Source organism: Lonchura striata, chromosome Z (genome assembly GCF_050655825.1).
Source record: "Lonchura striata isolate lonStrDom1 chromosome Z, ASM5065582v1, whole genome shotgun sequence".
NCBI lineage: Eukaryota > Metazoa > Chordata > Aves > Passeriformes > Estrildidae > Lonchura > Lonchura striata.
In genome coordinates, this window is record NC_140740.1 from 45,830,447 (window position 1) to 45,857,412 (window position 26,966).

Here is a 26,966-nt window from a genome sequence, read left to right on the forward strand (position 1 = left end):
CCAGCCACTTTCCTGTGTGTAGTGCAGGGATCTTATATCCTCCCACAGTGTCTGTGGGCTTAGTTTGGGCAGGATCAGTGCAGTTAGCATATCCCCTAGCATTGACCAGCCAAGTGGCTTCTGCAGAATTTGCATCCCAGTGCTTCCATGTCCCATTACCTAAAGCTTTCAACAGTCTTCAGCATTTCTCAGTCTTTCTGGAGGCTTGTGGGTGGTAAGGGATGTGATATATTCACTCAATGTTTCTTTGCTCAAGAGTTTATGAGATTATTTTGAAAATTAGTCCCATTTTCTGACTCAGTTCTCTCTGGGGTACCATGTCACCACAAAATGTGTCTCTTGAGACCTGAGTTCATGTTCCAAGCATGGTACATTTCTAGCCAGTTGTTGCCTCTGCCATAGTGAGTATGTAGCTCTTGCCTTGGCATGTTTGTGGCCCAGTGTTAACTATTTGCCAGGCCTCATCATACTGGAAACCCAGCCACTGCTCTCTGTTCCAGGGATATTTCACTTGTGTGGCTTGCTTGATGGCAGCACATTTTTCACATTCATGGATAACCTGTGTAATGGCCTCTATGGTCTGGTCCACCTCTCAGTCATGAGCCCCTCTGTGTGTTACACCCCTTCCTAGATGTCCTGAAGTGGCCTGGGGCTAGAAGTAGTTCTCTCTTTTGCTCCCAGCCTTAGTCTACCTAAATTATTCCAATCTTCACAGCCTTACTTATCTGTTCATTGTTCTGGTGTTCTTCTGCAGCAGGTAAGGACCAGGAGACATCACTCACCAAACATCATCACGGACAAAACAGGCTAGAATTAGAGACATTAATTAAATTTGTTACCAACAAAATCAGAGCAGAAAATGAGAAGTAAAATAAGACCTTAAATAAGAAAAAATAAGACCCCCCCTCCCTCCTTCCCAGCTCTATCTCCTACCACAGCAGAGTATGGGGGTAGTGGAATGGGGGTTATAATCAGTTCATCACACATTGTTTTTCCTGCTGCTAAGAATGAGGAGTGTTCCCCTGCTGCACCATGGTGTCCCTCCCACAGCATGCCAGATCTGCATGAACTCTGCCAGCATGAGTCCACCCCATGGGCAGTAGTCTTCCCCAAACTGCTGCAGAGTGGGTCAGACTTCCACAGGCTGCAGTCCTTCAAGGACAAGCTTCTCTAGTGAGAGATACTCTCTCCATAGGTCTCCCACAGGATCACAGCCTCCTGTGGGCATCCCCCTGCTCCATCCTGGGCTCCCCCAGGGGCTGCAGGTGGATCTCTGCTCCCCTGTGCCCTCCCTGGGCTGCAGGGGCACAGCTGCCTCACCATTGTCTTGACCACAGGCTGCAGGGGAATCTCTGCTCCAATACCTGGAGCACCTCCTGCCCCTTTTTCTACACTGATCTGGGTGTCTGCGGGGTTGTTCCTCTCATGTGTTCTCACTCTACTCTTCTCTGAACATAGTTAAAATTTCTTAAGTATGTTTTCACAGAGACATTACTGCCCTTTCCAATTGGCACAGCCTTGACCAGTGGCACACGTGTCCTTGGAGCTGCCAATGTCTGCCAGACATAGAGGAGCTTCTGGCAGCTTCTCACAGAAGCCATCCTTGTAGCCCTCTGGCTACCAAAGCTTGGCCCTGCAAACCCAATACAGGATTTTGAGCAGAAGTGACTTGGCAGAGTTCTGCCTTTTGTTTGCCTTCCTTTGTTTTTCTGTCTCCTTTTCCTACTGAGTGGTGTTGGGAGCAGCTGTTGGTTTTCTTCCTGAGAAGAATATAAAGGATCACTAAGTACCAGAGACATTCAAGGCCTAACCTGTCCATGTTTTTGAAACAGCAGCTGAATTTCATTCTCATTACAAGACAGTCAAACAAAGAACCAACTAGGTGACAAGCCTTAACTCACAGTTAGGAAACATCTTTGGGCATTAATTACATATATCACATGTACATTTTGAGTATTTCATTATATTCAACCGTAGAGACTGACACAGAACTTCTCATGGTGCTTGTTCTCTAATTTCTGCTCTCCCTCACCACTGTTGTAGTTTTCAGTGCTATAGCTCTTGAAACATCTTGGACTTAAGGGTGACAGGTCAAAATATTCCTCAGCAAATAAATGTATCAGCAAATGAAAATAAAACTGGTCCTTCTAACCATCACTAGTTGGGCAGAGTGCCAGCAGAAGGGCATCCTGCTGGGGTCCCATCTGGTTTGGGAAAGCTTCAGAATGTCAGACAGGAGGCAGAGGGGCTGAAAATGTGGGAGGGAGCTGCTCCTCTGCTGCTGAATTCTGTAAGTCTTGCCAAGTGTTGACTATTTCTCCACAGATGAACAGGTTTGAAGTGTCTGAAAGGGAAAATTCATTCTTCAGCTGTGAGAGTTCACATGTGCTTCTTCTAAGGGTGTCAAGCAGGCTCATTTATTTTTTTAAACACAATCAATTTGGACTTTCCTGTCACTGGGAGTTAGGTGATGCAGGCATAAGTAAACAGGGCAAAACCCAGCAAGATGTGAAGGAATGCAGCTCTGATCTGTGTGGGAGAGAGAGAATACTGCTTCCTATGTCCCATGGAGCTGAGTGAGTGGTAGAAGGGTCGGGGCTGGGGCTCTCTGGTCATTTTAGTTGTCCTTCTCCACATCCCCTTTGTCTCCCCTACCCTTGAACTGCACAGGCCACGACTCAAGGTACTGGTACACCTGTATCTCCTGCAGATAGGTGGTGTACTGTCTGCCTATTGCTTTGTTTCTTGAGGATTGCCATTTTTCTTCGTTTTTTTTGCTGCCTAAGATTTGGGCAGATTCCACAAACAGCTTGCTGCAGTAACGTGACTGTCAGTGCAGCCTAGGCTAAAATGTTTAACTTTATACCAGAAGGCAAAAATACACTTGGACCAATCTATACCTACATCCTGAGGTAGCTCTAAAAAGGCTACAATGTAGATAGCAGCTGGAATGAAAAAAAAAAAATTCCTTTTTCAACAAGGAATATAATAGGATGTGCTGGTTGGGAGCACCAGCCAATCTATGTCATGTCTCTTTGGGGAGAAATTGATCTGTGTCTGAGCCTTCTTATACTGATACAGGAGAAAAAACGAGAACAGGTCTGTTTCCTTGAGCCCCTGCTGGCTGCTCTTCCATGCTACAGCAGCCTTGTCTGAAGGGGAAACAGATCCCTGACAATATTCCAGAGACTCAGTCTGTATCCAGCCCATGCAGTTTGCATCTGGCGCTGAGATTTTCAGTCCCACATGGTTGAGCTGTTTTAGAGGTTTTAGTCTTGTCAGATCCCCCATGCTGGGGTGCCTTTCTGTTACTGTACCTTGTTCAGGGCAGCCAGATTTGAGTTGTAGGACACTGTCCAGCTTTAAAGATATCAGCAATGCTGGAGCTGATCTATTGTGCTGGATGGGAAGGAAGAGCTTGGAGAGCTTCACTGCTAATACAGTTGTCTTGGTGTATTTAAGTAGCTTTGCAGTAACTTTGATGTCTGGACACCATAGTGAAAATTGGCTTTTCTTCAGTGTTGATGGAAGTGTGGTAGAGCAGATGCTAAATCCAGATATGAATTCCTGTCCTTGACCTTCCCTAGACTTTGTTTGCTCTACGTGAAAGCTGCTGCATGATGCTGGAACTGACATGCTGGCCTGTTTGCAGAGAATCAAAGGCTCTTAAATGAATTCTTGAGATGAAGTAGAAAATGATCTCTTCTGCCCATCATTCCAATCCAGTGAGACAGTTTCTTCCAGAGGTGCTGTTCTCTTTTTGTACAGAATTTTATAATTTAGAAAATGAATTGTATAAGCCTCTCTTGATAGGTGTGCCGAACAGTCTGTTCAGATACAAGTGTTTATTTTCAAAACCTTTCAAGATACTCAGTATCCAAATGACCAAGCATTTCCTGGAATTGTACCAGATATACGATCTGGTAGATGTGCTCTGAACATGCCTCTGAATCAGTGCAGAGCTGTGGCTCCCAGTCTCCTTTAATTAAGGTCTGCAAAGTGGCTGTTAGCTAATGCTGTGTTTCAAGAGCTATTCCCTGTCCCTTGTTTGTCCCTTCCACTTGAAAGGGAAGCTGCTGCTGGCAGGACCACTGGGATGAGTGATGCTGTCATGGTGACAGCTACAGCAGGTGGCTGGGTATGGGTGTCTGTGCTGGTTGAGACACATGAGACATGAGCAGCAATGGTGCGTCTTTCAAGTGCAGGGTTCTAAGAACTGCAGGAGAAAGCTTTGGGCAAGAGGATGGTGTTTGCAGCTGGTAAATGCCAGCAGAGCAGGGCACCTGGCTGGAAATCCCAGAAGACTGTCTGTCTGCCTGCCTGCCTGCCAGGGGTTACATGATTGGCTCATGTTGGCTCTGCCGAGTACCGGCAGCTGAATCCCACTGGGCCCTGGCACCTTGCCTGGGCATTGAAAAGCATCTACACTGTCTTTCCCTTGCTGTGCTTGAGAGCTTGAGAGCTGCTGCTGCTGCAGTCTCAGCAGGGCACAAGCTGAGGAGTCCTGCCCCAGCCTCAGCCTCCCAGACACCTGGCAGGGCAGGGGAAAAGTAATTTCTGCTGGCCTTGGATCATAGTGGTCCTTCTCCCTCTGCAGGGCAGGCAAACAGCCTGGCTTCCTGCTGGAGGCTGCAAGCCACCAGGAGCAGCTCACAGAGCAGATTTCCAGCCCCATCCCATCTGTGGAAAGTGCAGACAAGCTGAATTCTGGCCTGATTATAGCTTTCTGTGCTGCCCTGTCCTAAGCACAGACATAATGGTCTGTAGTCACATGAGGTTTGTGTTGTGCCACCTTCCCTACACCAGTGTCCATGGCCTGAGGTTCATAAATACCTCTTCTCACTTAAAAATACTGTCCTCAGCTTAAGACTTGGCTTCAAACAAGTTTGTGATGCAACACCTAAAGAAGTTGTGGATATCTAGAATCCATGAATGCTTTAGCTCTGACTGCCATTGTGATTACCTCTTTCAGGACTATCTTACTGAGTGTAATCTCTTTGCTTAATGAGCCCAACACATTCTCCCCAGCCAATGTGGATGCATCAGTCATGTTCAGGAAATGGAGGGACAGTAAAGGAAAAGACAAGGAGTATGCCGAAATCATAAGGTAAGCTTTGCCAGATGTGATGCTGGACTACCAGCATTCTGCTTTGAATCCTATCAAACAGGCTGCTTCCAGAATTTGCTGAAACCTGCATCTCGCAGCAGAATGTCATTTGGAAATTAATTTCAGTGTCTTATTCAAAGTCCATGCTTCAAGTCCCTCTAGAATTTTTCAGCACAGAGAAGCAGTGCAAACTTCTGGGGAAGGAGGACTGGGCTGATTTTTCTTTAAATTGGTTTGTTTTTTTTTTTTTTGACTAATATGTCATAATGCTTTGCAAAACCTATTGGCTAATAGTAAATCCTAGTCAAAGTCCCTGCTTGTCGTTAAGCCCTGCATTGCTTGGGATGTGATGCAAACTGACTGCAGCCTACTAATTTCTGTGCTTTATGCCTGCATGAATCATAATCTTGTCCCTCCAATACAAAGGAGCATCAGCAGGATTTGTCAAGGGCTTGCAGAGCTGAGTTGGATTAGCTGAAACCACTGGTCAGTCCTGCCCTTGAAGAAGTCCATGGTTCATCAGGAGCTGCAGGGGGATGATGTGAGCGTGGGCCAAGGCTGCTGTGGAGGGACAGTCCGACCTGGAGCAGGACTGCTGGCATGAGGCCACATCTGCATTGTCTCTGCCAGATGGGCAAGCAGGATGTGGCCCTGGGTGGGGCCAGGGGGACTCTGTGCAGAGAATCCTTCAGCTCCCTTGGCTCCAGCAGAGCTGGGTGCACTGCACACAGGGCATGGCAGAGTGATGGGCCCTGGGTGGGTGAGAGGACAGGCTGCCATCTGCTCCTCCCTGCTGGGATGCAGCAGCCAGGCCTGGCTCGGGGTGATGGAAAATACTTGGTTTCTGTGAGCCTCAGGATGTGTCCTGGGGCGCTGCCATGTGCCCCAGCTGCTCTGACCCTCCGGTGGGAGCTGGGAACTGGCAAAGGCTTGTTGGAATTGCAGTTTTGGGCGTGCTGTGGGAGAATTGTCAGCGGCAGAGTCCATAAATCATCCTAGGAAATCCCTGACCATCCCTACGGTAGCAAATGGAATTTGTTTTGGCCTCTAGCAGGTCTCTAGTGCAGAGTCTGTGGGATAACTGATTTCATATGTTGCCGAGAGTGTGTGTGCTGCAAACCCCCTTGGCGTGCTCCCAAGCCTGGGCCTGCAGGAATGAAATCTCTTTCCAGTGCTGTTTGTGGCGCGTCCTGCAAACCTCAGCTCCCATCTCCAGCTGCCAGGAGGGCTGGGCAGGGCCTGGAGAGGAGGGCGGAGAGCTGAGCCACTGGTACACGGCCCTGCTCACATCCCCTCTGTGTTTCCCCACAGGAAACAGGTTTTGGCTACCAAAGCTGAGGCAGAGAAGGATGGTGTGAAGGTCCCCACTACACTGGCAGAGTACTGCATCAAAACTAAAGTGCCTTCCAATGATAACAGTTCAGATTTGCTTTACGACGATTTGTACGATGACGACATTGACGATGAAGATGAGGAGGAGGAGGATGCCGACTGTTACGATGATGATGATTCTGGCAATGAGGAGTCGTGACTTGCTCCCTCTATGCCCCTGTACTGCCCTGCCGACTCAGGCCAGAAGAGAGCAGCGGTAACCTAGCAGCAGTCCAGCAAAAAAGTGGGGGGGGTGTCAAAAAAAAAAACAAAAAACACAAAAACAAAAAAAAAAACCAACACAAAACTTTGTCTCCTGCTGTCTCCTGTTGTATGGATCTGTTTGCTTCTTTTTTATGGACCTCTTAGAGACCCGCCACAGAATGTCTGAATTCTTGCATTCTTAGCCCTTTCATCACTGTATTACAATTTCTTTTTAAAAAAGAAACTCCCCTTTTCACTTCTCTACGAAATGCTGACAGCAAAACAGGTTTGCTCGTGTTTAGAGTCTTGAATTAAATACAGTCTTGCATTGAGATGTTTAATGTATTTAAAGCTGGAACAAATCCATTGGAAGCCGGGTTTTTGGGAGCTCAAAGTGCTGCATTTACTCGGAAGAAAAAAAAATCCCCACGAAGCAAATTGCCAAGGTTTAGCTGCTCCATTTACAATAATAGCGTGTGTACATTCGTTTAGCCTTGTGGTGGTGGCTTTTCCTTTATAAGGTGTGGGGCAGAGAGTGTAAAGCTACTGTGTGTTGAGCTTGATGGGATGTCACTGAAAGGTACAGTAATCCTTTTCAGCCTGCTAAGTTAGCAAATCGCTGGCCCCTGGAGCCCCAGAGGGCACAAGCAACAGCAACTTTGTCTCTGGAAAAGGCTTGTGATATGAACATAAAATAAACACCTAACACTTCACATCTGTACAACTGAGCCCTGGGTTGCTCTTTTTTTTTTTTCTTTTTTCTTTTTTTTTTTTTTTTTTTTACCCAGACTAGGATAGAGCTGAAAAAGTTCAGTTTAGCTGTTCTGCTGAGATCTGCTGCCAGCTGCCCCTCTCTGGAGGGAGGAGAGCAGATGTACATCCTGCTGCCCAGAGGGCTGCCATTCATGGTGGACTTATTTTTGACAGTGGGATAGACCAGTAGCCTCCTGCCCCGTGCTGGCTGGCAGCCCTTGCTCCCTGCAGCCCCAGCCCTGTGCATCGGGAGCTGCCTTCTGCCGCTTGTGTAGGTCACCTGTGGGCAGGTGCGGCTCTGTGCAGCTGAACTTAAAAAGAGCTGACATGCACTTGCTTAGATGCAGGTTTGTCTACAAAGAAAAGGTAATTAACTACATTGGAAATAAAAAGGTTTATGATTTAAAAAATGACAATCCAAGTGATAAAGTGTGAGATCCTAGCTCCCTTATGGTACCTGGAATTCTGCCCACCTTTCTTGGGCATTGACTTCCATTCTAATTCTTTGCCTAAACATGGAGGCTAAAGTTATGGATTGAGGCTTCAGCTACACACAGAAGAGCTCCTAAAAGAGGGGAATTCTGTTTGTTCTCCTCCAGCACTTCCATTTTTATGGAAGCAAATTCTTTACTGTGGATTTTCAGCAGAGTGGTAAGAGGTAGCAAAGACTAGACTTTTTTTTAAAGAAATATTTTGCATGCATTTCCCAGAAGAATTCAAAGAGCCCTTGGGGCCAGGGGAGTTTGGAGCTTGCTTTGGTGCCCACGGGGTGTGCGGACTGTCTGTGCTGCGGGCAGAGGTTGGCAGGGCTGGGCTCTCTCCTGCCCGGCTCCCTGGGGCACAGGGGTATGTGCAGCCCCACAGCAGAGCCAGCCAGCAGCAGGTTTTGACAGGCTGTTCAGCAGTGTGCTTCAGCTGATGGCCCAATCTCAGCCTCCCGCATGTTTTTGGGACCCTTGGCAGAGCTTAAGACACTGCATCGTGGGCAGGGGGTCCTGCATGTTCGTGTCTCAGACCCCTCTTCTTCAGGCCGTCGGCTCTCCCCCTGTTGCAACGTGCTCATGTTTGGCTGTGGTGCGGTGCCCCAAGTTCCCCTCTTGCATGATCCCTGGATTGGCAGCTGGGCCTGGCAGCCCCAGGAGCAGATTGGAGATGCTGGCCCTGCTTGGGTGAGACCCTTGGTCCCCAGAGGTACAGAGGCATCACCCTGACCAGAGCCTGCACCTCCCCTCTGTGTGTCTCAGGGTTTTCCATGGTACGTCCCCAGCTGCAGGTCCCTCGGGGGTGCTTCGGTGGGAGCAGGCTTTGTTGTGGATCTGCTCCATGGCTGCGTCCTGGGGTAAGACTGAGCAAAAAAGCTCCGAGTGAGCTGTCCGGATGGAGAGGAAGGCCCTCGGGGCTCCACATGGAGTGAGCAAGGCAGATGTTTCCAAAGTGTTATTTGGCTGGGGTTTGCAGGGACAGTCCCTGCCCTGGTGGTGCATCCCTCTGCCCGAGTGGTGATTCCTTGTGCCACCTGCCCTCCTGCTTGCATGTCACCTGGGAAGGCAGCTGCACCCTCCTGAGGTGTCAGCTTTCTTCCAGCAAGGACTGACTCAGCCCCAGGTGCTTTTTGGAGCCTGCAGCAGGGCTCCCCTGTGTTTAGTGACAGTGTGGGGCACCCCCAGCTTCACACCAGCCCTGCTAGGTCAGCACCAGGGTTGGCAAATGGGTCCCTGATGCTCCCAGCTGCAGGACTGGACTCGGGGCCACGCCAGGGCAGGGGCACCAACCTCCAACTTTCAGACGGCTGTAGGGAGTGAAGGAGCAGATTGTGGCAACACTGGCTTTGCTGATGACTTGGTTGGAAATGAGGATACTGCATCTTTCAGGATTTCCCTTGTACTTTTGACCGTCTTCACTGTATACTCTCCAGTGACTTGTATTTCCAAGCTTGGTGTTGTAAGATGCATTACTACAACTCTTCTGTTACTCTTTTTTAATGACAAAAAAAGCAACCCCTTTTGAGAGCTCTGACATTAACCAGATTAATTTCTCTTCCCCACTGTCCTGTGCAGTGTCATTGCTTGTTGACTTGCTGGTTTCCTTTTTTTGAAATACAACTGAAGTATTAGGGGATTTTTTTGAAACTATTTAAGAGATTGCAGAAAAATGTTTACCTGCTCTGTGTATTCTGGGTTTTTCTTAACCCCTTTTCTCCTGTTTCAGTCAATACTAGCGTTTACATTTGCAGCTACATGTCCCTTCAAATGCAGTTTTCAACCATTCTGAAACCAGCAGGGTACACTAGATTTCTTAGTAGTTTTCTTAGCTGAACTCCTAGACCTTTTCCTTTTTTTCTTCAGTATAATTTACCAGAAAGAATTAACTGATGCATTTTTGTGTTGTCTTCTCCTTCGGTAGTTATATTTTGTCTTTTCTGCACATCTGTCTACTAATAAAAATGTGAAATGAATATCTCCGTGCAGTTACTTCCATGTTTGAGCTGGTAGCATTGCATGGATTACTCAAACCTTTGAATAGCAGCTGTTCATGAGTTCATTGCTGCTCTGGGATCAGTGGACATATTTATACACCAATAAGTTTATTGCAGAATAATGCTGCAGTTTGACAGCTGCCTGCACCTAAGACTAAAGAAGAAACTGATTTAGAGGACTTTGGCAAAAGGCCAGACCTTTGCAGTTATATTTAGTTTTGCTAAGTAGGAAGGGGGAGAGCAGTGAGAAGGTGGTTCATGGATTCATGTGACTGGAGCAGGGATGCAGGATCTGGGCCAGAGCTAATGGTGGCCAGTGCCCTGGCAGGGCAGGAGCTCAGTGGTCCTGAAAGGGTTGGACAGGGTGGAGGAGCAGTTTGACTGCTGGGTGCCAGCCCTGCCAGTCCAGTGCTGTTCCCTGCAGGCTCGGGAGGAGAGCAGGGTGTTTGCAGTGCCCCAGCTGCTGCAGTCGAGCTAAAACTAGCGGGACAAGTGTTAGGGAGTTGCACTGGCTGCACTTGGTATTGATGGCAGCACAGCAGCTGCTGAGTCAAATGTGGCTGGAGCCCAAATGCTTCTGCTGCACAGCTGAGCTGGAGGAAGGGCGATGGCATTTTGGAACTCCCTTCCAAAAGCAGTCTCCAATCTACGGAAAGGGACCAGGAGGGATGGTGCTGTCTGGGATCCGGCCTGCTTCTGTCTCCTGTCTGACCCTACAGCATGGGCTGCCTAGAACTGCCAGCAGCTGCTTCTTCCTGCAGCAGTTTGGGACCAAAGGCAGGGCAAGGGCTCCAGCCACCCTGCCCTGGGTAAGTCTCAGGGGCAGCAAAGCTGGGGGGGTGGGTTCCTTTTCTTTCCTTGGTGGCCAAGTGCAGCTGGGCAACCTTGCTTCTGCATCAGTGGAATAGGGCTTAGAGAGTGAAATTGCTGCAGGCAAATCCTGCTGAAGTGACAGTGTAAGGGAAGGGAGGAACATTTTGTTGAGTCTCACAAAGAGAGGAGAGGAGCCTGCCTGTGGCTGAAGGCAGGACCGCAGGGCAGCTGGGAAGGTGTGAGACCTGAGGCCCAGGGGCTGCTGGGGACTGGCACCATCTCTGCCATTGCCTTTCCCCAGCTCCAGCTGCCTCGGGACTGTGACATGCACACAAGAACTGAGCTAGACCTGCAGCGCACCACTGGGTGAGACCTCAAGAGTGAAGGCAGCCCTGGGCAAGTCTGTGCTTTGAAACAGGTAAATGAGGTGCTGCTGCTGTGAGGGCTCAGCTGCTGGCACAGTCTTGTACAAATTGATGGGCCTCAGCCTGCAGAAACATTTTTGCCCTCCTTGACATTCAGGGCCCAAAGCTGTTGGCAGTGGGACAGCAGCTGAAAAGGGCTTGGAGCAGCTATTGGAATTCAACCAGTGTCAAAACCTAAGGCAGGGCAGAGGAATGCCATTGTAGTTCTTGTGCTGCTCAGAGACCAAGGGAGGCCTAGGTGAGAACTGGGTCTCACAGGGGCCAAGAGCTGATAACAGAGAAAGAAAAATGGTCTTTAGGATAGAAACAGACTTTTTTCTTGTTGGTACTGAAATAATAAAAGCCCCACGCCTGTTGCATACTTCACATTTACCCACCCCCTCTGCTGCACAGGGACAGGATGACCAGAAGGGTAATTCTGGGGCAGGAGACTTCCCTCAGGAGCTCTCACACCCCTGTCCTTCCAGAATCCCAGTGGAGCCCATGGACCTCGTGAGCAAAGCGAGAGGGCAGAGCTGCAGCCGTGCTCTGTTCTTATCAATCCAGCTGCTCAAAGGGACTCGGAGCACCACCCAGGAGACACCAAAGGCAGAACAGGCTGCTCATGGCAGCAGCAAGGGTGCAGCCCCAGATCCCATCCTTGCTGTGGGTGCCTGAGAGCTGTCAGCACACAGGTAAACTCACTGTTGTAAGACCTACCTGCTGCTTTTACCCTCCCAGCTTGGCTCCTATTGTAGGAACAGGTAGAAAGGGACAGGCTGTAAGAGTAAAACTGCTCCTGGAGCCTTTGAAAATGCAGACAAACACCAGTGATATGATCAGATCTTTATTAGGTGAAGGAAGGGCTATAAAGAAATGAAACTCCTAGAACATTCACTGCACTGGTGCATGACAAGAAGGACCAGGAGTTGCCTCCAAGGTCTATGTTTTAAAAAAAGCGGGGAGGGGCAGATGAAGTTTCCATCCAGTAGCTCTGGCTTTCCTGGGAAGGTGGCTCAGGGCAAAAAGAGGTACAAGACACAGCTTATACTTTTATTTAAGAAACCGCTACATAGTTTTTGCCTCTAATGATGCAAAGGAGGTTCCAGGACACACTGAGCCATCCAAAGTTTCTTTCTAGAGAAAATCACCACCAACAAAAAGCCTCTGCACAAACAAAAACCTAAACCCTGTCCTTTTTATTATTATTATTAAAAATTTGAAGAATTAGAAGTTGAGACTGCAGCTCAAGGCTGCAGTGATGAAACTGCCCACAAGAGCTTCTCTTCCACAGCAAGAGGGCAGGAGGCATGAAATGAAAGAAAGAGGAAGGCCCACAGAACTTTCTTTTTCTTTCTTTTATTTTCCCCCTCTAAAATAACACCTTTATTGGGGACTGGGGGGTAAAATCAAACCAACAGGACATATCTTGATTTAGATTTTTGGAAGGGCAGGTCTCCTTATTTGTCTGAATTTGGAACTGCATTAAATAAATGGGCTCCAGCTCCAAAAAAAGGGCTCAGTTTGTCTTTGACAGTTACAAAACCCATAGAACTTAAAATACAAAACAAAGAACGATGCAGATGGAAAATGAATAATTAGTTTTCTTTCCTACAAAGAAAATAAAACAGGCTGCAAGATGCAGAAAACCACATTTAGGCTCTATTACATTTACAAATACATACATAAATATATTACATATAACAGCAACTCAAAGAGGAAGCAGGTGAGTCACACAGAGGATGGCTGGCTGGCTGGCTGCAGTACTCCCCGCACAGACATTTGGCTGAGCAGTTATTTTTCCTAATAATTCCAAGAATGGGCTTCAGCTTTTTCTCTTTTCTTTCTTTTCTTCTTTTCTTTTCTTTTCTTTTCTTTTCTTTTCTTTTCTTTTCTTTTCTTTTCTTTTCTTTTCTTTTCTTTTCTTTTCTTTTCTTTTCTTTTCTTTTCTTTTCTTTTCTTTTCTTTTCTTTTTCTTTCTTTTCCTTTTCCTTCCTCCTCTCTTTTCATTCTCTCCCCACCTCCCCGGTTTCGGGTTTAGTTTGTCCAGTATGGAGAAGTGCCATAGGCAGTTTTGGTAGCCTGAGACTTTTGCTGCATGGTGCTGGGTTGGTTGCGTTGGCCAGATCCACCCTAGAAAAGGGAAACAAAGGAGACAGGAGCATCAGCTGCCACAGCACCAGCATTCCCAGGAAAACAAGCATGCCCCAAATCACCAGGGACAGCCTGGACATGCAGCAGCACAGCAGTGTCCCCCCACCCCCAAACAGATTTGTTTCTGCCCTGCACCATTTCTACATCCATACAAGGTTGCAGTTCAGGCCAAGCAACCATGGGCACACCAGGCAGGAGCTTGGGGACGCACCATCCCACTGCCTCCCAAGCACAACAGGCTCAAGCACAAGGGAAGTGAGGAGCAGGGTCAGGCACAGCAAAGGAGCTTTCCTAAGGTGAGCCAGACAAGGATGTCACACATTTGGAGTGCAAAATCATGTCCTATTACTGGACTCTAAAGCTGAACACTGTTTTTTTCTGGGAATATTTAGTGGTTGGAAAAGTAAACACATGTGCAGGTGAAACCGAATTGGAGCTGACACGCAACCTGCAGGGGATGCTTGATTTTTCTCCAGAATCACAGTACAAGTGCTCTCATCATGCCCTCCTGACCCCCTGGCAGGGCACTGCAGCACCTGCCTCGCTTCACACGTCACAAACCATCCCTCCCCAGCCCACAGCAGGATGGGCTCTTCACACAATTATAACCTGGCTGAGGCTGGCAGGGATCTCTTGAGGTATCTTGTCCAACCCCTTTGCTTAAGCAACTAAGAGCTGCTAATTTAAGAGCCAGCTGACCAGCATCATTCCCAGACAACTTCAAGCATGGAGACTCCACCAGCTTCCTGGGCAGTGCTTGGTCACCATCCCAGCAAAAACATTTTCTCTGATATTCAGAGGGAACCTCTTGAGTTCCAGTTTGTGCCCACTGTCCCTGTTCCTGTCACTGGATACCACTGGAAAGAACCTGGCTCCATCTTCTTTACATCTTCCCTTTCTGTACATTGATGAGATCCTCTCTCAGTGCTCTCCAGGCCGAACTGTCCCAGCTCCCCCAGCCTTTCCTCACAGGAAACAGGATCCAGCCCCTACATCAGTCCTTCACTGGACACTCTCCAACACATCCATGTCTCTCCCACAGTGGGGAGCCAAGCAGACACAACACTGCAGCTGTGGCCTCACCAGGGCTGAGCAGAGGGCAGGGATCAGTTGCCCTCACCTGCTGGCAATGCTGAGCCTGGTGCAGCTCAGGGTCCCACTGTTCTTTTTTGCTGGAAGGGCACATTGCTGGATCATGGAGTTTGTGCTCACCAGGCCACCCAGGACCTTTTCTGCTGAGCAGGTGGTTCCTGACTTATATTGGTGCACAGGCCTGTTTTCTCCCCAGGCACAGAAGTGGCATTTCCCCTTGCTGAACTTCCCTCCCCAAGCTGGTCAACAGCCACTGCTGCCCAGGCCCATTCCCAGTGAGCAAAGCAAACAGCAGAAGGAAACAAATACCCCAAGACCCTGCTGGGAAGTGGGAGCAATGTGTTCTTGGGGATGCTGCAGATGCAGAAGGGGCTGACTCACCTGCCCATCCTGCTGAAGGTGGTGATGCAGCATCTGGGAATGAGGCTGCTGATGCGCTGGGAGGATATGGAGAAACGGGGCTGGAGCATAACCCGGGGCAGCACCAGGGTTCAGGGGACCAGTGGATCCAAGAGCAGAAGGCAGGCTGAAGGGAGGCGGAGTGCCAGCATGGAATCCCTGCTTGTCAAACGTCTGCACAGGGAGCAATGGGCACAAGTGTCAGACACTGGTGTGAGTAGATCCAGGCAGACCAGAACAAGACTGGCCCAAACACACATCACCTGAACCTTTCACCTACCCCACAAGTAAGCCAAGTCACACTGAATACCTGCAAGCACACCAGAGGATGAGTTTCAGCTCCTGTTCTCACCTGTATTTCTGCGCTAATGGCTCTTGAAATTATTTTCACAGACATTGTGGGGTTTTATTTTTCCGACCTCTTTCCATTCAGAGGGACATGGGATTGCAGCAGCTGCCTAATCAGTCCTTCCCCCAGTAAGAGGACTCAGCCTAGAATTACTCAACCTATCCAGGGCACCCAACAAAAACACAGGAAGTTGCAGTAGTATTTTCCTCCAGCTGGCCAAAGCTTGACCCCTAAGCATGGAGCTGACAGCTAGCTTCCTACCTGTAATCATGGATTGCAGCCAGACACCTATTTCCCCCACTGAGGATGCAGGGAGGAGCAAAAGGGAGCTGGACATAAGCCCACTGCAGAAAACAGATTGTCAAAGCATTTTCTTCTTTGCTTGGGAAGCTGCATGCTGAACAATGGCCACAGGAGCTTGGGACAGGGACCCTTGGGTGTTAGAGGCGGGCACTACTGCCTGTCCCTCTGATGGAAAGCAAACAGCCTCTCAACTCACCTGCTTTAGGGGCTATTTGGACAAAAAATGCTAACACCCATAACTTCATTTGCACCCAGGACACTGCTGGCATGGTGTAGCGTGGGCAGTGTGCAGCACAGGGAGCACTGAGCCTCTGCGAGCAGCTGCTGTCAGGAGCTGACACCGCAGAAACAGTGGGACAGAGGATGAGACTTCACTTCAGCAGCAAACAGAGCCAGCATTAGAGATGCCGTGGCCTGCTGACCCTGAGACTGGCCAGCCTGGGAGTAGGAGTCATCAGCCTTGGGCCCTGAGGGAGGAGGGTCCAACACTCCTCACCTGAGTCTTGTTATAGACTGAGCCACTGATATCAGGCACACCCGTGTTACTGGAGGTCACAGAAACACCTGGAAAACAGAACCACCACCAAAGGTGAGAATGTCACCCCACCAGCCAGCACAATCCCAAGCTTTGCTCCTGGCACCTCTGGAAGCCTCAGGGGATGCACTGCCCTGCTATTTCTCCATTTTCAGACCCACAGCACCCCACATGGGAACAGAAGAAAAGGCTCAGCTTCTTGTTCCCACTGTTGAAGCCCACTGGGATAAATCACCCAGGTCCACACCAAGCCATTAACACTCACATTCCAAAGCACTCACCAGGCAGCAGTTGGCTGCACTGACCACTCACTGAAGCCCACAAAAAGCCAGCACTCCCCTAGGATCGGAAGTGCATTTGGCTCTATTGCAGCATTCAAGAGCTTTCCAGTAGTGCCCTGAGTGATGAGACTCAGCATCTCCTACACATCTGAGCCCCTGTCCTTTCACATCCTACAGAAGAGTGAAGTCTGCAGTGCTCTTCTGCCCTGACAGAATCAGCATCACTGGCTCAGAGACACTTATTCACAGTTTTATAAAGAGTGGCTCTGATAATTCCACGTGGATCAGAATAAAGCCAACGGTTGCTTTGTTCAGTGAATCAGAGATCTGGGCTCAAGGATACTGCTCTAAGCTTTTGTAACCCTCCTTGAACACTGCTGAATTGCTTGGATACTTCCTGGATTGCTTCTCCACTGAAAAGAGTGACCACCTGGTGTTTCAAATGCAGAGAAAATGCTTTGTACTTGCTTTAGAATGAAGGTGAACCATATAGTGCTAAGCAGCCCAGTATATACTTCTCAGATCTAACCAGCATGTGCCAAACAGAGCTTTTGTAAGATCTGGATAAATTCTTCAGCTTTTATAGTCACAAAAGAAACATTTCAAGGCACTACACAACATTATGAGTGTCTACAGGCAGCAGCTAGACAGCCCAGAGATGCGTGAAGTGCCCTGCTCCTCTCCAAGACGTGGGTGTCTCAGGTGCCTTCCAAGAAACTAAAAATCTAGCTATGATTTGGCAGAGGATCATTTCAGCAACAGCACTGAACTGCTTAAGTTTTAAAATCGCAGCACTGTTGAAGGATCACTGTATTCTTCAGCAAAGAATGCTTTGGCTTAGGAAGCAGCTTACCATTTCTCCCATGTGTAACTGGACCCAGCTGTGCATCAGCTGCACAAATCTTTATGCCAAGTTCAGCCATGAGGTTTAGAAGGAACAACTGGGTCATTAGAAAAGCATTTTATATATGGGAGATGGAGAAAGAGCTTGGATCACAACCCTCTTTAGAGCTGGCTGCTGTGTTGACTGCACAGCACTGGGAGTTTGCCCTACTAAATCCCACTCCAGAGGAACCTCCAGTCTCAAAGTGTTACCTTTCCCAGGTCCAGTGCCAGCAGATTTGTTTTGTGCTTGAGATGACCCACTGTAGCCTCCTTTGCTGTAATCTCCAGCTGCTGTTCCCTGCGATAAGTCATCGTAGCCTGCCAGAGTGCACAAGACCGGGCGTTACGGTGCGTGAGCAGCACCGTGGGGGCTCAGAAGGGAGCAGGGCTGGGGCCTTACCTGCACCATAGCCATGCTGGCTGTAGCCACTCGTCTGCTGAAAGGGAGTCGATGCCGTATTCAGGTTGACTCCATGCTGTTTAGCAGATGCTGGAGGTACCTAGACAAAGGACGGGAACAAAAACGGCCGTCAGCTGGAGCACAGGATCCCTCTGCCATCTAGTGGGGAAGGTACCTTCCACCTCATGTCGGGAATTCAGTCTGGAGTTGCGAGGACTGGGATGGCATGGGACTGCTTACAGCAACAATAGTGGAAATACAGCAGCTGCTATAGTGGATCTGCGTCACAGGAGTTATCCTAGAGCTGTCCCTGTGATTGCAGTGCAGCCTTCCCTCAGAACAGGCTGCGTGTTTCTTTCATATGCTGAATGTAAACAGCAATTTTTTACCCACAAACCTGAGAACAGCCACAGACTCAAAGTAAACATCAATTCCTGCCTGAGGCTGTTCATAAAATACTATCCTACAGGGCCCTTAATATCCTCATCTACCCTTCTGCCTGGAGCAGCACCTCTTCCCAAAAAACCTTTTTCCTCCTGAGACTTCCTGCCCTGGTCTCTTAATGGGGTCTCCTCCATCCCGGCTCACTGATTCAGCTTTGGGTCTCCCCTTGACTCTCCAGGACTAGTAAGGGTTTTCAGGCACAGCAAGCCCACAAAATGCTACTGTCAGCTATTTACAGAAACTTGCAAAAACTTGCACAGAGGTCCATGAGTTCTTGGCTTTAAAAATTTTTGTTTTCTTCTGGGTGAGACTGCAGCTATTTTCTCACGTTGCATGTTTTTGGAGATCACCTGCAGACTGGGGAAGCTGACTGTATTCCATTCTAATGAGAATCCACCTGAATACTGACTTCAGCTCTGGAGTCCTCAGTATGAGGAAGCTGTGGACCTGTTGGAGCAGATCCAGAGGAAGTCACAAAGATGAATCAAGGGGATGGGCTCCGCTCTCCTATGACAACAGGCTGAGAATTGGGGCTGTTCATCCAGGAGAAAAAAAGGCTCTAGGGAGACCTTACTGTGATCTTTCCACACTTAAAGGAGTCTTATAGGACAGATGGGAAAAACATTTTATCAGGCAGTGACAGGATGAAGGGCAGGTGTTTTAAACTGAAAGGTGATAGATTCATATTAGATATAAAGAAAATAGTCATCACCATGAGGGTGGTGTGGCACTGGCACAGGTTGCCTGGAGAAGATGCGGATGGCCCACATCCCTGGAAGTGTTCAAGGTCAGGATGGATGGGGCTCTGAGCAATCTGGTCTAGTGGAAGGTGTCCCTGCCCATGGCAGGAGGATTGGAACAAGACCGTCTTTGATGATACTTTCCAACCCAAACCTTCCTATAATTCCAAGATGTGGAGTGTTTGGGCTGGAGAAAGCAAAACTAGAGAGGCATGCAGGGAGCATTACAGTTGAGGCCGTCACACTTACAAACATGGTTGGCCCATATTGGAATGCACTGGGAACACCGGGCATCCCAGCATAGTAAGGGAGCCCAGTGTAGCTGTACCCTGGGGGCAGGGTCGGGTTGAGGAAGGGCTGCTGAGTCGTGTGGTGAGTCTGTGTATGGTTCTGCTGTGGCTGGGCCAGAGTGGTTGCAGGAGCAGGAGAGGCAGTATCTCCACGGCCATATTTTGTTACATCACCTGTGAAAGAAAGAACTGGTCAGAAAAGCTACCAAAGATACAGCAAAGGTGGAGAATTCAATAGACTTAACATCCTCTGAATAGAAGCAGACAACTACGGAACAGGACACATCCTGCACCTGAAAGCCTGCAGTTGTTTATGGGAAGCCCTCACCCAGTCTCTGTTCCTGACAGCCACAGGGATATTGCCTTTTCATGGCACAGAACTCTGTGCCATGGCTACTCCACTGATAAAGAGAGATGCCAATACTTACCTATCTCACATGGTCTGAGCAGACTCATTACTATCAGATCATTGCAATAAAACATGCTAAAAGCGGAAGCATGGTAAATAGCCAGAGAGCCAATGATTGTTGGGTTAAATTGTGACTCTCCTGGGGGTTAACCTGTTTAGCTAAGCTTCATGGGCTGAAAGCAGGTTAGGATTTACAGGCAGGGATGGGCATATTTTTGCCAATGTCTATTTATTTGTCAAGCATGACTAGTTAAGATGTCCAGTTCCTCACACCACCACAGTTCTGAAGACAGTAGCTGAAGGCCAGGAAAACAAGGCTTGCATCGTGGGCCACCTTATTGAAGAAGCAGGAAGGGAAATTCAATTATTAACCCAAAACCAGCCTTCCAAGAGAAGTCATCATGAAGCATAAAATTCACAAACACTTGTACTTTTTGGCAGCCTGACATACATCAATCCCTTCTACCTCATTCCCAACCAGTATTCCCTTTTGTTGGTTACTAGGAAGTATGAGAGCACTTAATACCATCATTATAGGAACCACAATGCCTATGGCTACAGTTTTAAGATGCAATCAACTGGCAGTGGATGAAAAGCACTGGCTGAAATCCTGGATGGCACTAATACCATCTTTTTGCACAATGACAGCTAAAGAGCAAGAGAAAGAACAAGGAAGGATTTCTTTGACCACAGAAGGGAAAAGCAGATCCTCTTTGAGCAACAGCAGGATGATCTGCACTGAGAAACCAGCATATCTCACTTGCCATCCTCATCTTTAACTAGAACTCACCTGAGTACGGGTTGTTAGCAAGGCTCCCATCTCTGCCTGTCAAGGTTGCAGGAGCCGGGAATGTAATTCCATAGTAATCCTTGGAAGAGATAACACCATTTATTAATAGCTGAAACTACAGATCTGACGAACTGCACACTAGAGACAGAAGAAAATTTTAAAAGTAAGAACTAAAGGGGGTTTGAGTGGAAGCTGACCTTATGTTGTGCAGCAGAGCTTAAAATTTACCTGGAGCCTCAAGCTAAAAATAAACCTACTTTATAGACACTTTTTGTGTTATATACAAATATTTCATCTCTTAATGGTAAGTTAAAGGCAATAACTAAATGATATCCCACACAGCGCCCCACACTGAACTGTCATCTTCCAGTGAGACTGGCTGAAAGAGAACTGAGCATTGTGGCTCAAAGGCCTGGGGTCAGGCCAGGAGTGCAATCACAACATGGATATAAGTCTAAGGTTTTGCCCTTGTATCATGCCCTGTTTTCTAAAAATGGAAATGTCAGCTACGAAAACAACAAATACATCAAAAGAGACAGAAAACCAGTTACTATTAGATGACTAGAAAATTTATTTAAACTCCTTTACAGGAGACCTCAGGCCATAGTCTCCAAAGTGGGGTGGGTATCCAATCCATTGGGTTGCAGGAAGAAAATTGATATGATACCTTTGGTAAATACAACTTAAGATAATTTTAAAACAGCATTTAACCTTTCTCTCCTTTTTTTTCATTTTTATCTTAGGGTATGTTTTATAATATATATATACACACTAATACAGGGGTATATGTATATAATTCAGAAGTAAAACTATACTGAAGGTGAGTGCTCACATATTTTTTGCTAATAGGGTGCATAGAAAAGGTGGAAACCACTGCTTTAGATCATTCTTCTAGGTCTTCTACAAGAAGGTAAGCAACACTAGAAAGCTTGCACTCTGAAATGACGGGGCATGCCAGCAAAACCAAAGCAGTATTTTGACCTCAGTTTGGGAGAAAAGCAAGAAGTTTGCCCTTGTCTCTCTGGGTGAACTCCACCTGTGGGTCTGATAATCTGGTTTTTGTCTCCTAATTTTCATGTTCTCCTCACCTCCTCCAATCCAAAAATAGATTGGAGTAATAGTAGTCTAAGTAGTAATAAGTCTAGTAAGTAATAGTAGTCTAAGTAATGTAAGTAGTCTTAGTAATGTAGGTCTAGTAAGTAATAGTAGTCCAAATAGTAATGTATCAATTTTCACACTTTTTCAAATACTGGATATATCTCCTTCTTTATCACACCCCTCTCTGCAAATGCCATACTGCCTTAAATGTTTTCTCAGAGTGGACAGCACCCTCCACCTTGCTCCACTTCTGTGCATCACTTCCCTGTCTCCTATACCCAATACTCCATCACTGAATATGAAATAATGTGGCAAAGTTTTAGTATTGTATGTGCTTTCTGTAACTTGTAATGGTGCTGTTACATCATCAACATTTCCTTCCCTGGTAATTCCCCTCCTTAAAAACTCCAGCCTGAATCACTTGGCAAAACACAACTAAATTCACATTAGAAGTCTTAGCAGGTTGCTCAAAAGCAGAACTCTCATAACCTTCTGATGAAAATGCCATGAAAAGAAGATCTAGAGAAGAGATGTGAACACAGTTCAGCTGATATGAACTAGCACACTAACATTTTCCTCCTATACGAACTGGACAAGATATGATCAAATCTGCATGAGAAGATGGTGTTATGGGTAGCAATTATATCTGTATCCTATTTGTGCATACACACATTCAAATTAAAAACTCATTAGAAAATATGCGTGCAAGGCAGTTATGTCTGCAGTTCATGCCTGCCCGAAGGAAAATATCGGGGAAGACACTCTGCTCTTCAAACATCACAGATATCTCCTAACCTACAAAAGGAGAAGCACCCTAGAGTGAAAAAAAGTGAAGCAGAAAATTATGAAAACAGAATAAGTGATGAGACATAATAAATTTAAATTCCACCCAGCAGCTCACTGGGTACCACACACACCAGCTGACACATTTGTAAGTTCTCTGCAACAGATGAACAGAGAAGACAGCATATCCTAATGTAACATACACCAAAAGAACCTAAAAAAAAAAAAAAAAAAAAAATCCACAGTGAGACTTTACATCAACAATACACACATTACTTGGATTTATTTTTAAAAAAAAATCTCAGGAGAAAATCCCATTCTTGCTTTATCAGCAACCATGGGGATCTCTTGCTGCTGAAGTTACAGAGGAAGCAGTGATGACTCACACCTGGAACTCTGCCCACTTTCACTTTTCACATGTAAGTGGGCTGGGATATGAAATAGAAATATTCCCTCCTGCTCCTGCCCTCAGACCATCTAACATTACCATGTTTTCACAAAGAATTCACAACATAATTTAAAAAAAAAAACAAAATCCAGAAAGAACAAACACTGCATGAAGTGTAGATTAAAAAAATCCTGTATGACATCTGTGCATATATTTCTAACTACCAACATACCAAGGGGAATTAACTCTGGATACAGGGTTATGAGAGATGGCTCCAAAAATATTCTCCAAGATATTGTAGAGAGAGGAAAAACTCTTGCATTAGCAAAGCTACAGGTGCCACAGAAAAAATAAGTATTAGCATACAAATGCATATACACATACAAAAAGAATTTTAAAAGACTAGAAAATTAACAATATTTGTCAATTAAAAATATAAGAAAGCACTAATTAACATGCAAAATAAACATTATATATAAATAATATTAGAGCATGCAATAAGAAAAAACAGATGCTGGCAGGTACAGAAATTTCAAACTAAACCCTAAAAAAAGGCAACACACAAAGCACACAAAAGATGAAAACACAACCCTGAAACAAATCCCCAACACAGCCAACCAGAAAGCTTATGGCACACTTTCGTATCCTGCAATAGCTCAAGAGCCAGGGTTCCCCCTGGCAGCAGCCTTGACAAAGTTTCAGCTCCAGTTCTCATAGCAGCGTCCCCTCCTGGTCAGTGACAAGCACCAAGGCCCTCAAGAGAAAGCAAACAGAAAAAACAAAAGTGAAAACGGAAAAGGGAAATTCTCTAGAGAATAGTGATGAAAGGAAAGCATGGGCATGGGCACATAAAACTGCACAACCGGCAGCACCCCAAGAAAACCAACCACCACCACCGAGACCGACAAGACACTGGAGGATCCTGCACAGCGCCTAAAGCTCCACCATGGCTACACCTGGATGTGCACAGCCCTGCCTGTGGCACAGCACCCTAGCACTACTGCTCTTCATCGCAGCTCTCACAACTGGCCTCCCATGCCGACATCTGCAAAGCCACGATCCAGGGGAGGCGTTCAAGCTCCTGAAGGACATGGCTCCAAACATAAGAGAGCCCTGCAATCTCCAGAACCCACCATTCCTTAATGACAGCCTCCTCCGCAACAACCTCAGCCCGCACCAAGCCGCCGCCACCGCCCTGCGCATCCTCCAGCGCCTCTTCCACACCCTCAGCTCCAACAGCACCCGCCAGCGCTGGCCCAGCCACGCTCGCAACCTCCTCCTCAACAAACTGGATCACCACATCCACCACCTCAATCAATGCCTCCCCAACGACCCCCTGCTCTTCATAGGACAAAGCGACCCGCGGCTCACCATCAACAAGTACTTCGGGAAAATCCACGCCTTTCTCCAGGCACACAGCCACAGCGCCTGCGCCTGGGACCACGTCCGCCTCGAAGCTCGTGTCTGCTTACAACACGTGGACAAACTCATACGGCGCATGAAGCACCAAGCTGCTCTGGACCCCACTAAACCCACAGAGAACAAACACCCATCGCCAGCCAGCACCAGTAGCCATGGATTGAGTGGTGACAGCAGGAGCCCAGGCTGGGATCACTTGGTACCAGTCACACGTCTTCCAACCGATGAGCTGATGGGGAAAGGCCTATGAGCGTGGTGGCACTGGGGCCAGTATGTGGCACAGCCCACACCCAAACCACAGGCACTGGAGAGGAAGGAAGAGGAAATTTCTGTGCTACACATTCATGGACACCTACGAGACACTGGGGATACAGAAGGTATTGTTACCTGTGGAATTACCGCGTTCATCCGGACTGCAACCTCACCTGATGAACGGCAAGGGGATCATGGACACTGGGGAACTACTGTGGGAATGCCAATCACTATTTATCACAGAACTCTGTTTGCTTACTTATTTAATTCATTAATTAACTTAGTCAATTATTTATTTCTTTGGCTGGCCATTTATTTATTTATTTATTTATTTATTCTTTTGTTAGAAATAAAGACTTTTTGTAAAAACAAAAAAGAATGAAAAAGCTAAGCTGTGCTCACTGTGCTCCACGCTTAGACCTGACATGCAAAGACATGGTCCCCTCAGGCTGTGAGGGGATGAGTCTCTGTCCTGCAGCCCATCTTGCCAATGCATCCTGCCTGGATCAAAGGCTATGGATAGCACGCTCCCAGGGAATGGTGGTCCTGCAGTCCCCAGGCACCTCTTACAGCTGCCAGACCACTGGGGCACCCATTTGCCCCAAATGGCATGATGCCTGCCCTGCATACCTCCTTCTCTTCCACCACCTCGCTCTGCCTTCCAGACCCTCCAATAATGCAAAGCCTTGAAAGCCACCTCCAAACCATCATCCCACCAAAGATAACCATTCTGCAATGCCACAGCACTGCCTTAGAAGAAACAGGGTGGCATAGACAAGGTGCACCTCAAAGAAGCAAGGAGGGGACCCATAAAGGACTGCAGAGATTTGGACAATTCACCCCAACACATCATTAGCAAGCAAAGAGATCCATCATCCAAACACCCCCAACTCGATATGGTCCAAACCAACCAGCACAGCATTCCTCGTGAAGGGAACTGCCCACACATCACCAGCACCGGCTGCTCCTTCGCCCTCCAACTATCAATCCAGAAGCACCTCCCCAGGTCAGCAGCTCCAGCCTTCTCCTGCATGCCACAAAGAGATTGTTTTCCTGGGCTCAAACAACCTCCAGCACTGCGTCACTTCAAGGATACTGCTCCGTGCAAACGCAACTGATTGCTTCCCATTTAGCTGAGTGAAAAAACAACAGGACCAAATCGAGATTCATAGAATCACTAAGGTTGGAAAAGACCTCCAAGATCATCAAGCCCAGCCTTTGACCAAATACCATTAAGCCATATAATGAAGCGCCACATTTACTCCATTTTTGAACACTTTCAGCGGTGGTGACTCCACCACTTCCCCAGGGAGCCTGCTCCGATGCTTGACCACTCCTTCAGTGAAGAAATTTTCCCTAATATCCAACTTGAACCTCCACTGGGACATCTTGAGGCCATTTTTTTTTCCTATTGCTAGCTGCTGGGAGAAAAAAACAATTCCCATATGGTTATAACTTTCTTCTAGATCATCGTACAGAGTGATCCGGTTCTCCCGAACCTCCTTTTCCCCACACTAAACTCACCCAGTTCCCTCAGCTGCTCCCCATATGACTCGCTCTACAGACCCTTCCCCAGCTCCATTTCCTTCTCTGGACATGATCCAGCACCTCAGTGTCCTTCCTGCTGTGAGGAAACAAAGCTGAACACAAGATTCCAGCTGTGGCCTCACCAGTGCCCCCAGCACAGGGGGATGGCCACTGCCCTGCTCCTGCTGGCCACTGCCCGGCTCCTGCTGGCCGCACCATTGCTGACACAAGCCCGGTGCCATTGGCCTTCTTGGCCACCTGGGCACACTCCAGCTCGTGTCCAGCCCTTGAAAACCTGCACCCCCAGGTCCTCTCCCATCCAGCAGTTTGCCAGACACGCTGTCCCAGCCTGGAGCTGCAGGCGGTTCCTGTGACCCAAGGGCAGGACCCAGCACTTGGCCTTGTTGAACCTCACACAACTGGCCCTGGCCCGTGGATCCAGAAGACAGTGCAGATCCTTCCGCAGAGCTTTCCTGCCCTCCAGCAGAACAGCACTCACGCCCAGCTTGGTGTTGTCCTCAAACTGACTAAAGGAGCTCTTGGATTCCCTCAAGAGCTCAGATCATCAACAAAGGTAAAAAACAGTACAGTACAGAGCCCTCAGTACAGAGTCCTGGGGGACACCACTAGGGACCAGCTGCCTGCTGCAAGGAATTCCATTCACCAGCACTCTCTGGGCCAGGCCAGCAGCCAGTTTTTAACTCAAGAACAGAGCGTCAAAGCCACAAGCAGCTGGTGTCTCCAGGAGAGTTCTGTGGGACACAGTGTTAAAGACTTTATTCCAAAGTGCAGGAAGTCAACGTTTCTGGACTTTCCCTCGTCCACTAAGAGGGGCACTGTGTTACAGAAGGAGATTGGGTCGGGCGGTTACGCCTTTGACAAACCCATGCTGGCTGGACATGATCCCCCTGGATCTCCTGGAAGTGCCATGTGATGGGCACTCAAGATGATCTCCATGAGCTTCCCCAAGCACCCAGGTCAGGCTGACAGGCCCGTAGCTCCCTGGATTCCACGTCTGACCCTTCCTGAAGATAAGCGTAACACTGGCCACACTCCGGGTTCCTGGGGCCTCCTTTGTCAGCCAGGACTGATTGTAAATTACGGGCAGCGGCTTGGTGAGCTTTTCCACCAGCTCTCTTATATATTCAGGTACACAGCAGGACCCCTCAAGACGAAACTTCCACACTGTACTACTGTCCCCCTAATGCTCCTATCCAGAAGTATCCTGCAATGTCAGGAATGAGGACCTCGTTGGTTCTGTCTTTTCTGAGGCAGCTGAAGGACCTAAATCACTCTCAGA

General features: G+C 47.8%; 3 protein-coding genes across 52 annotated transcripts in view; 2 read left to right on the forward strand and 1 right to left on the reverse strand.

Annotated features, from left to right (window-relative positions):
* The window catches only part of UBE2R2 (ubiquitin conjugating enzyme E2 R2), a 54,328-nt gene extending 44,438 nt beyond the window's left edge, over window positions 1–9,890 (forward strand). Inside the window, exons 4-5 of the mRNA XM_021538947.3 lie at window positions 4,973–5,107; window positions 6,419–9,890. Coding sequence (XP_021394622.1) covers window positions 4,973–5,107; window positions 6,419–6,638 — 355 coding nt within the window. The 3' untranslated portion in view covers window positions 6,639–9,890. The remainder of the gene's footprint in view (window positions 1–4,972; window positions 5,108–6,418) is intronic.
* Window positions 9,891–11,962: 2,072 nt separating this feature from the next.
* LOC110484213 (ubiquitin-associated protein 2) overlaps window positions 11,963–26,966 on the reverse strand; it is a 253,283-nt gene continuing 238,279 nt past the window's right edge. For 25 of the 50 annotated variants that reach the window (XM_085566144.1, XM_085566170.1, XM_085566141.1 and 22 more), the window contains 7 exons: window positions 20,200–20,278; window positions 18,960–19,174; window positions 17,527–17,626; window positions 17,337–17,462; window positions 15,922–15,989; window positions 14,756–14,947; window positions 12,161–13,261 (listed from right to left, as the gene is read on the reverse strand). In XM_085566144.1, coding sequence (XP_085422270.1) covers window positions 13,166–13,261; window positions 14,756–14,947; window positions 15,922–15,989; window positions 17,337–17,462; window positions 17,527–17,626; window positions 18,960–19,174; window positions 20,200–20,278 — 876 coding nt within the window. In that variant the 3' untranslated portion in view covers window positions 12,161–13,165. Of the gene's footprint in view, window positions 13,262–14,755; window positions 14,948–15,621; window positions 15,990–17,336; window positions 17,463–17,526; window positions 17,627–18,959; window positions 19,175–20,199; window positions 20,279–26,966 lie in introns of all 50 variants that reach the window. The other 25 variants (XM_085566159.1, XM_085566152.1, XM_085566161.1 and 22 more) reach the window with 3 other exon arrangements.
* LOC146763800 (interferon-like) lies at window positions 19,171–24,150 on the forward strand. The gene is made up of 2 exons (XM_085566199.1): window positions 19,171–21,338; window positions 21,390–24,150. The coding sequence occupies exon 2, from the start codon at window positions 23,415–23,417 to the stop codon at window positions 24,135–24,137; it is 723 nt and encodes a 240-aa protein (XP_085422325.1). The 5' UTR covers window positions 19,171–21,338; window positions 21,390–23,414; the 3' UTR covers window positions 24,138–24,150.

Coding starts and splice junctions, on each gene's coding strand:
- LOC146763800 (XM_085566199.1), top strand. CDS start 23,415: ATGGCTACACCTGGATGTGCACAGCCCTGCCTGTGGCACAGCACCCTA.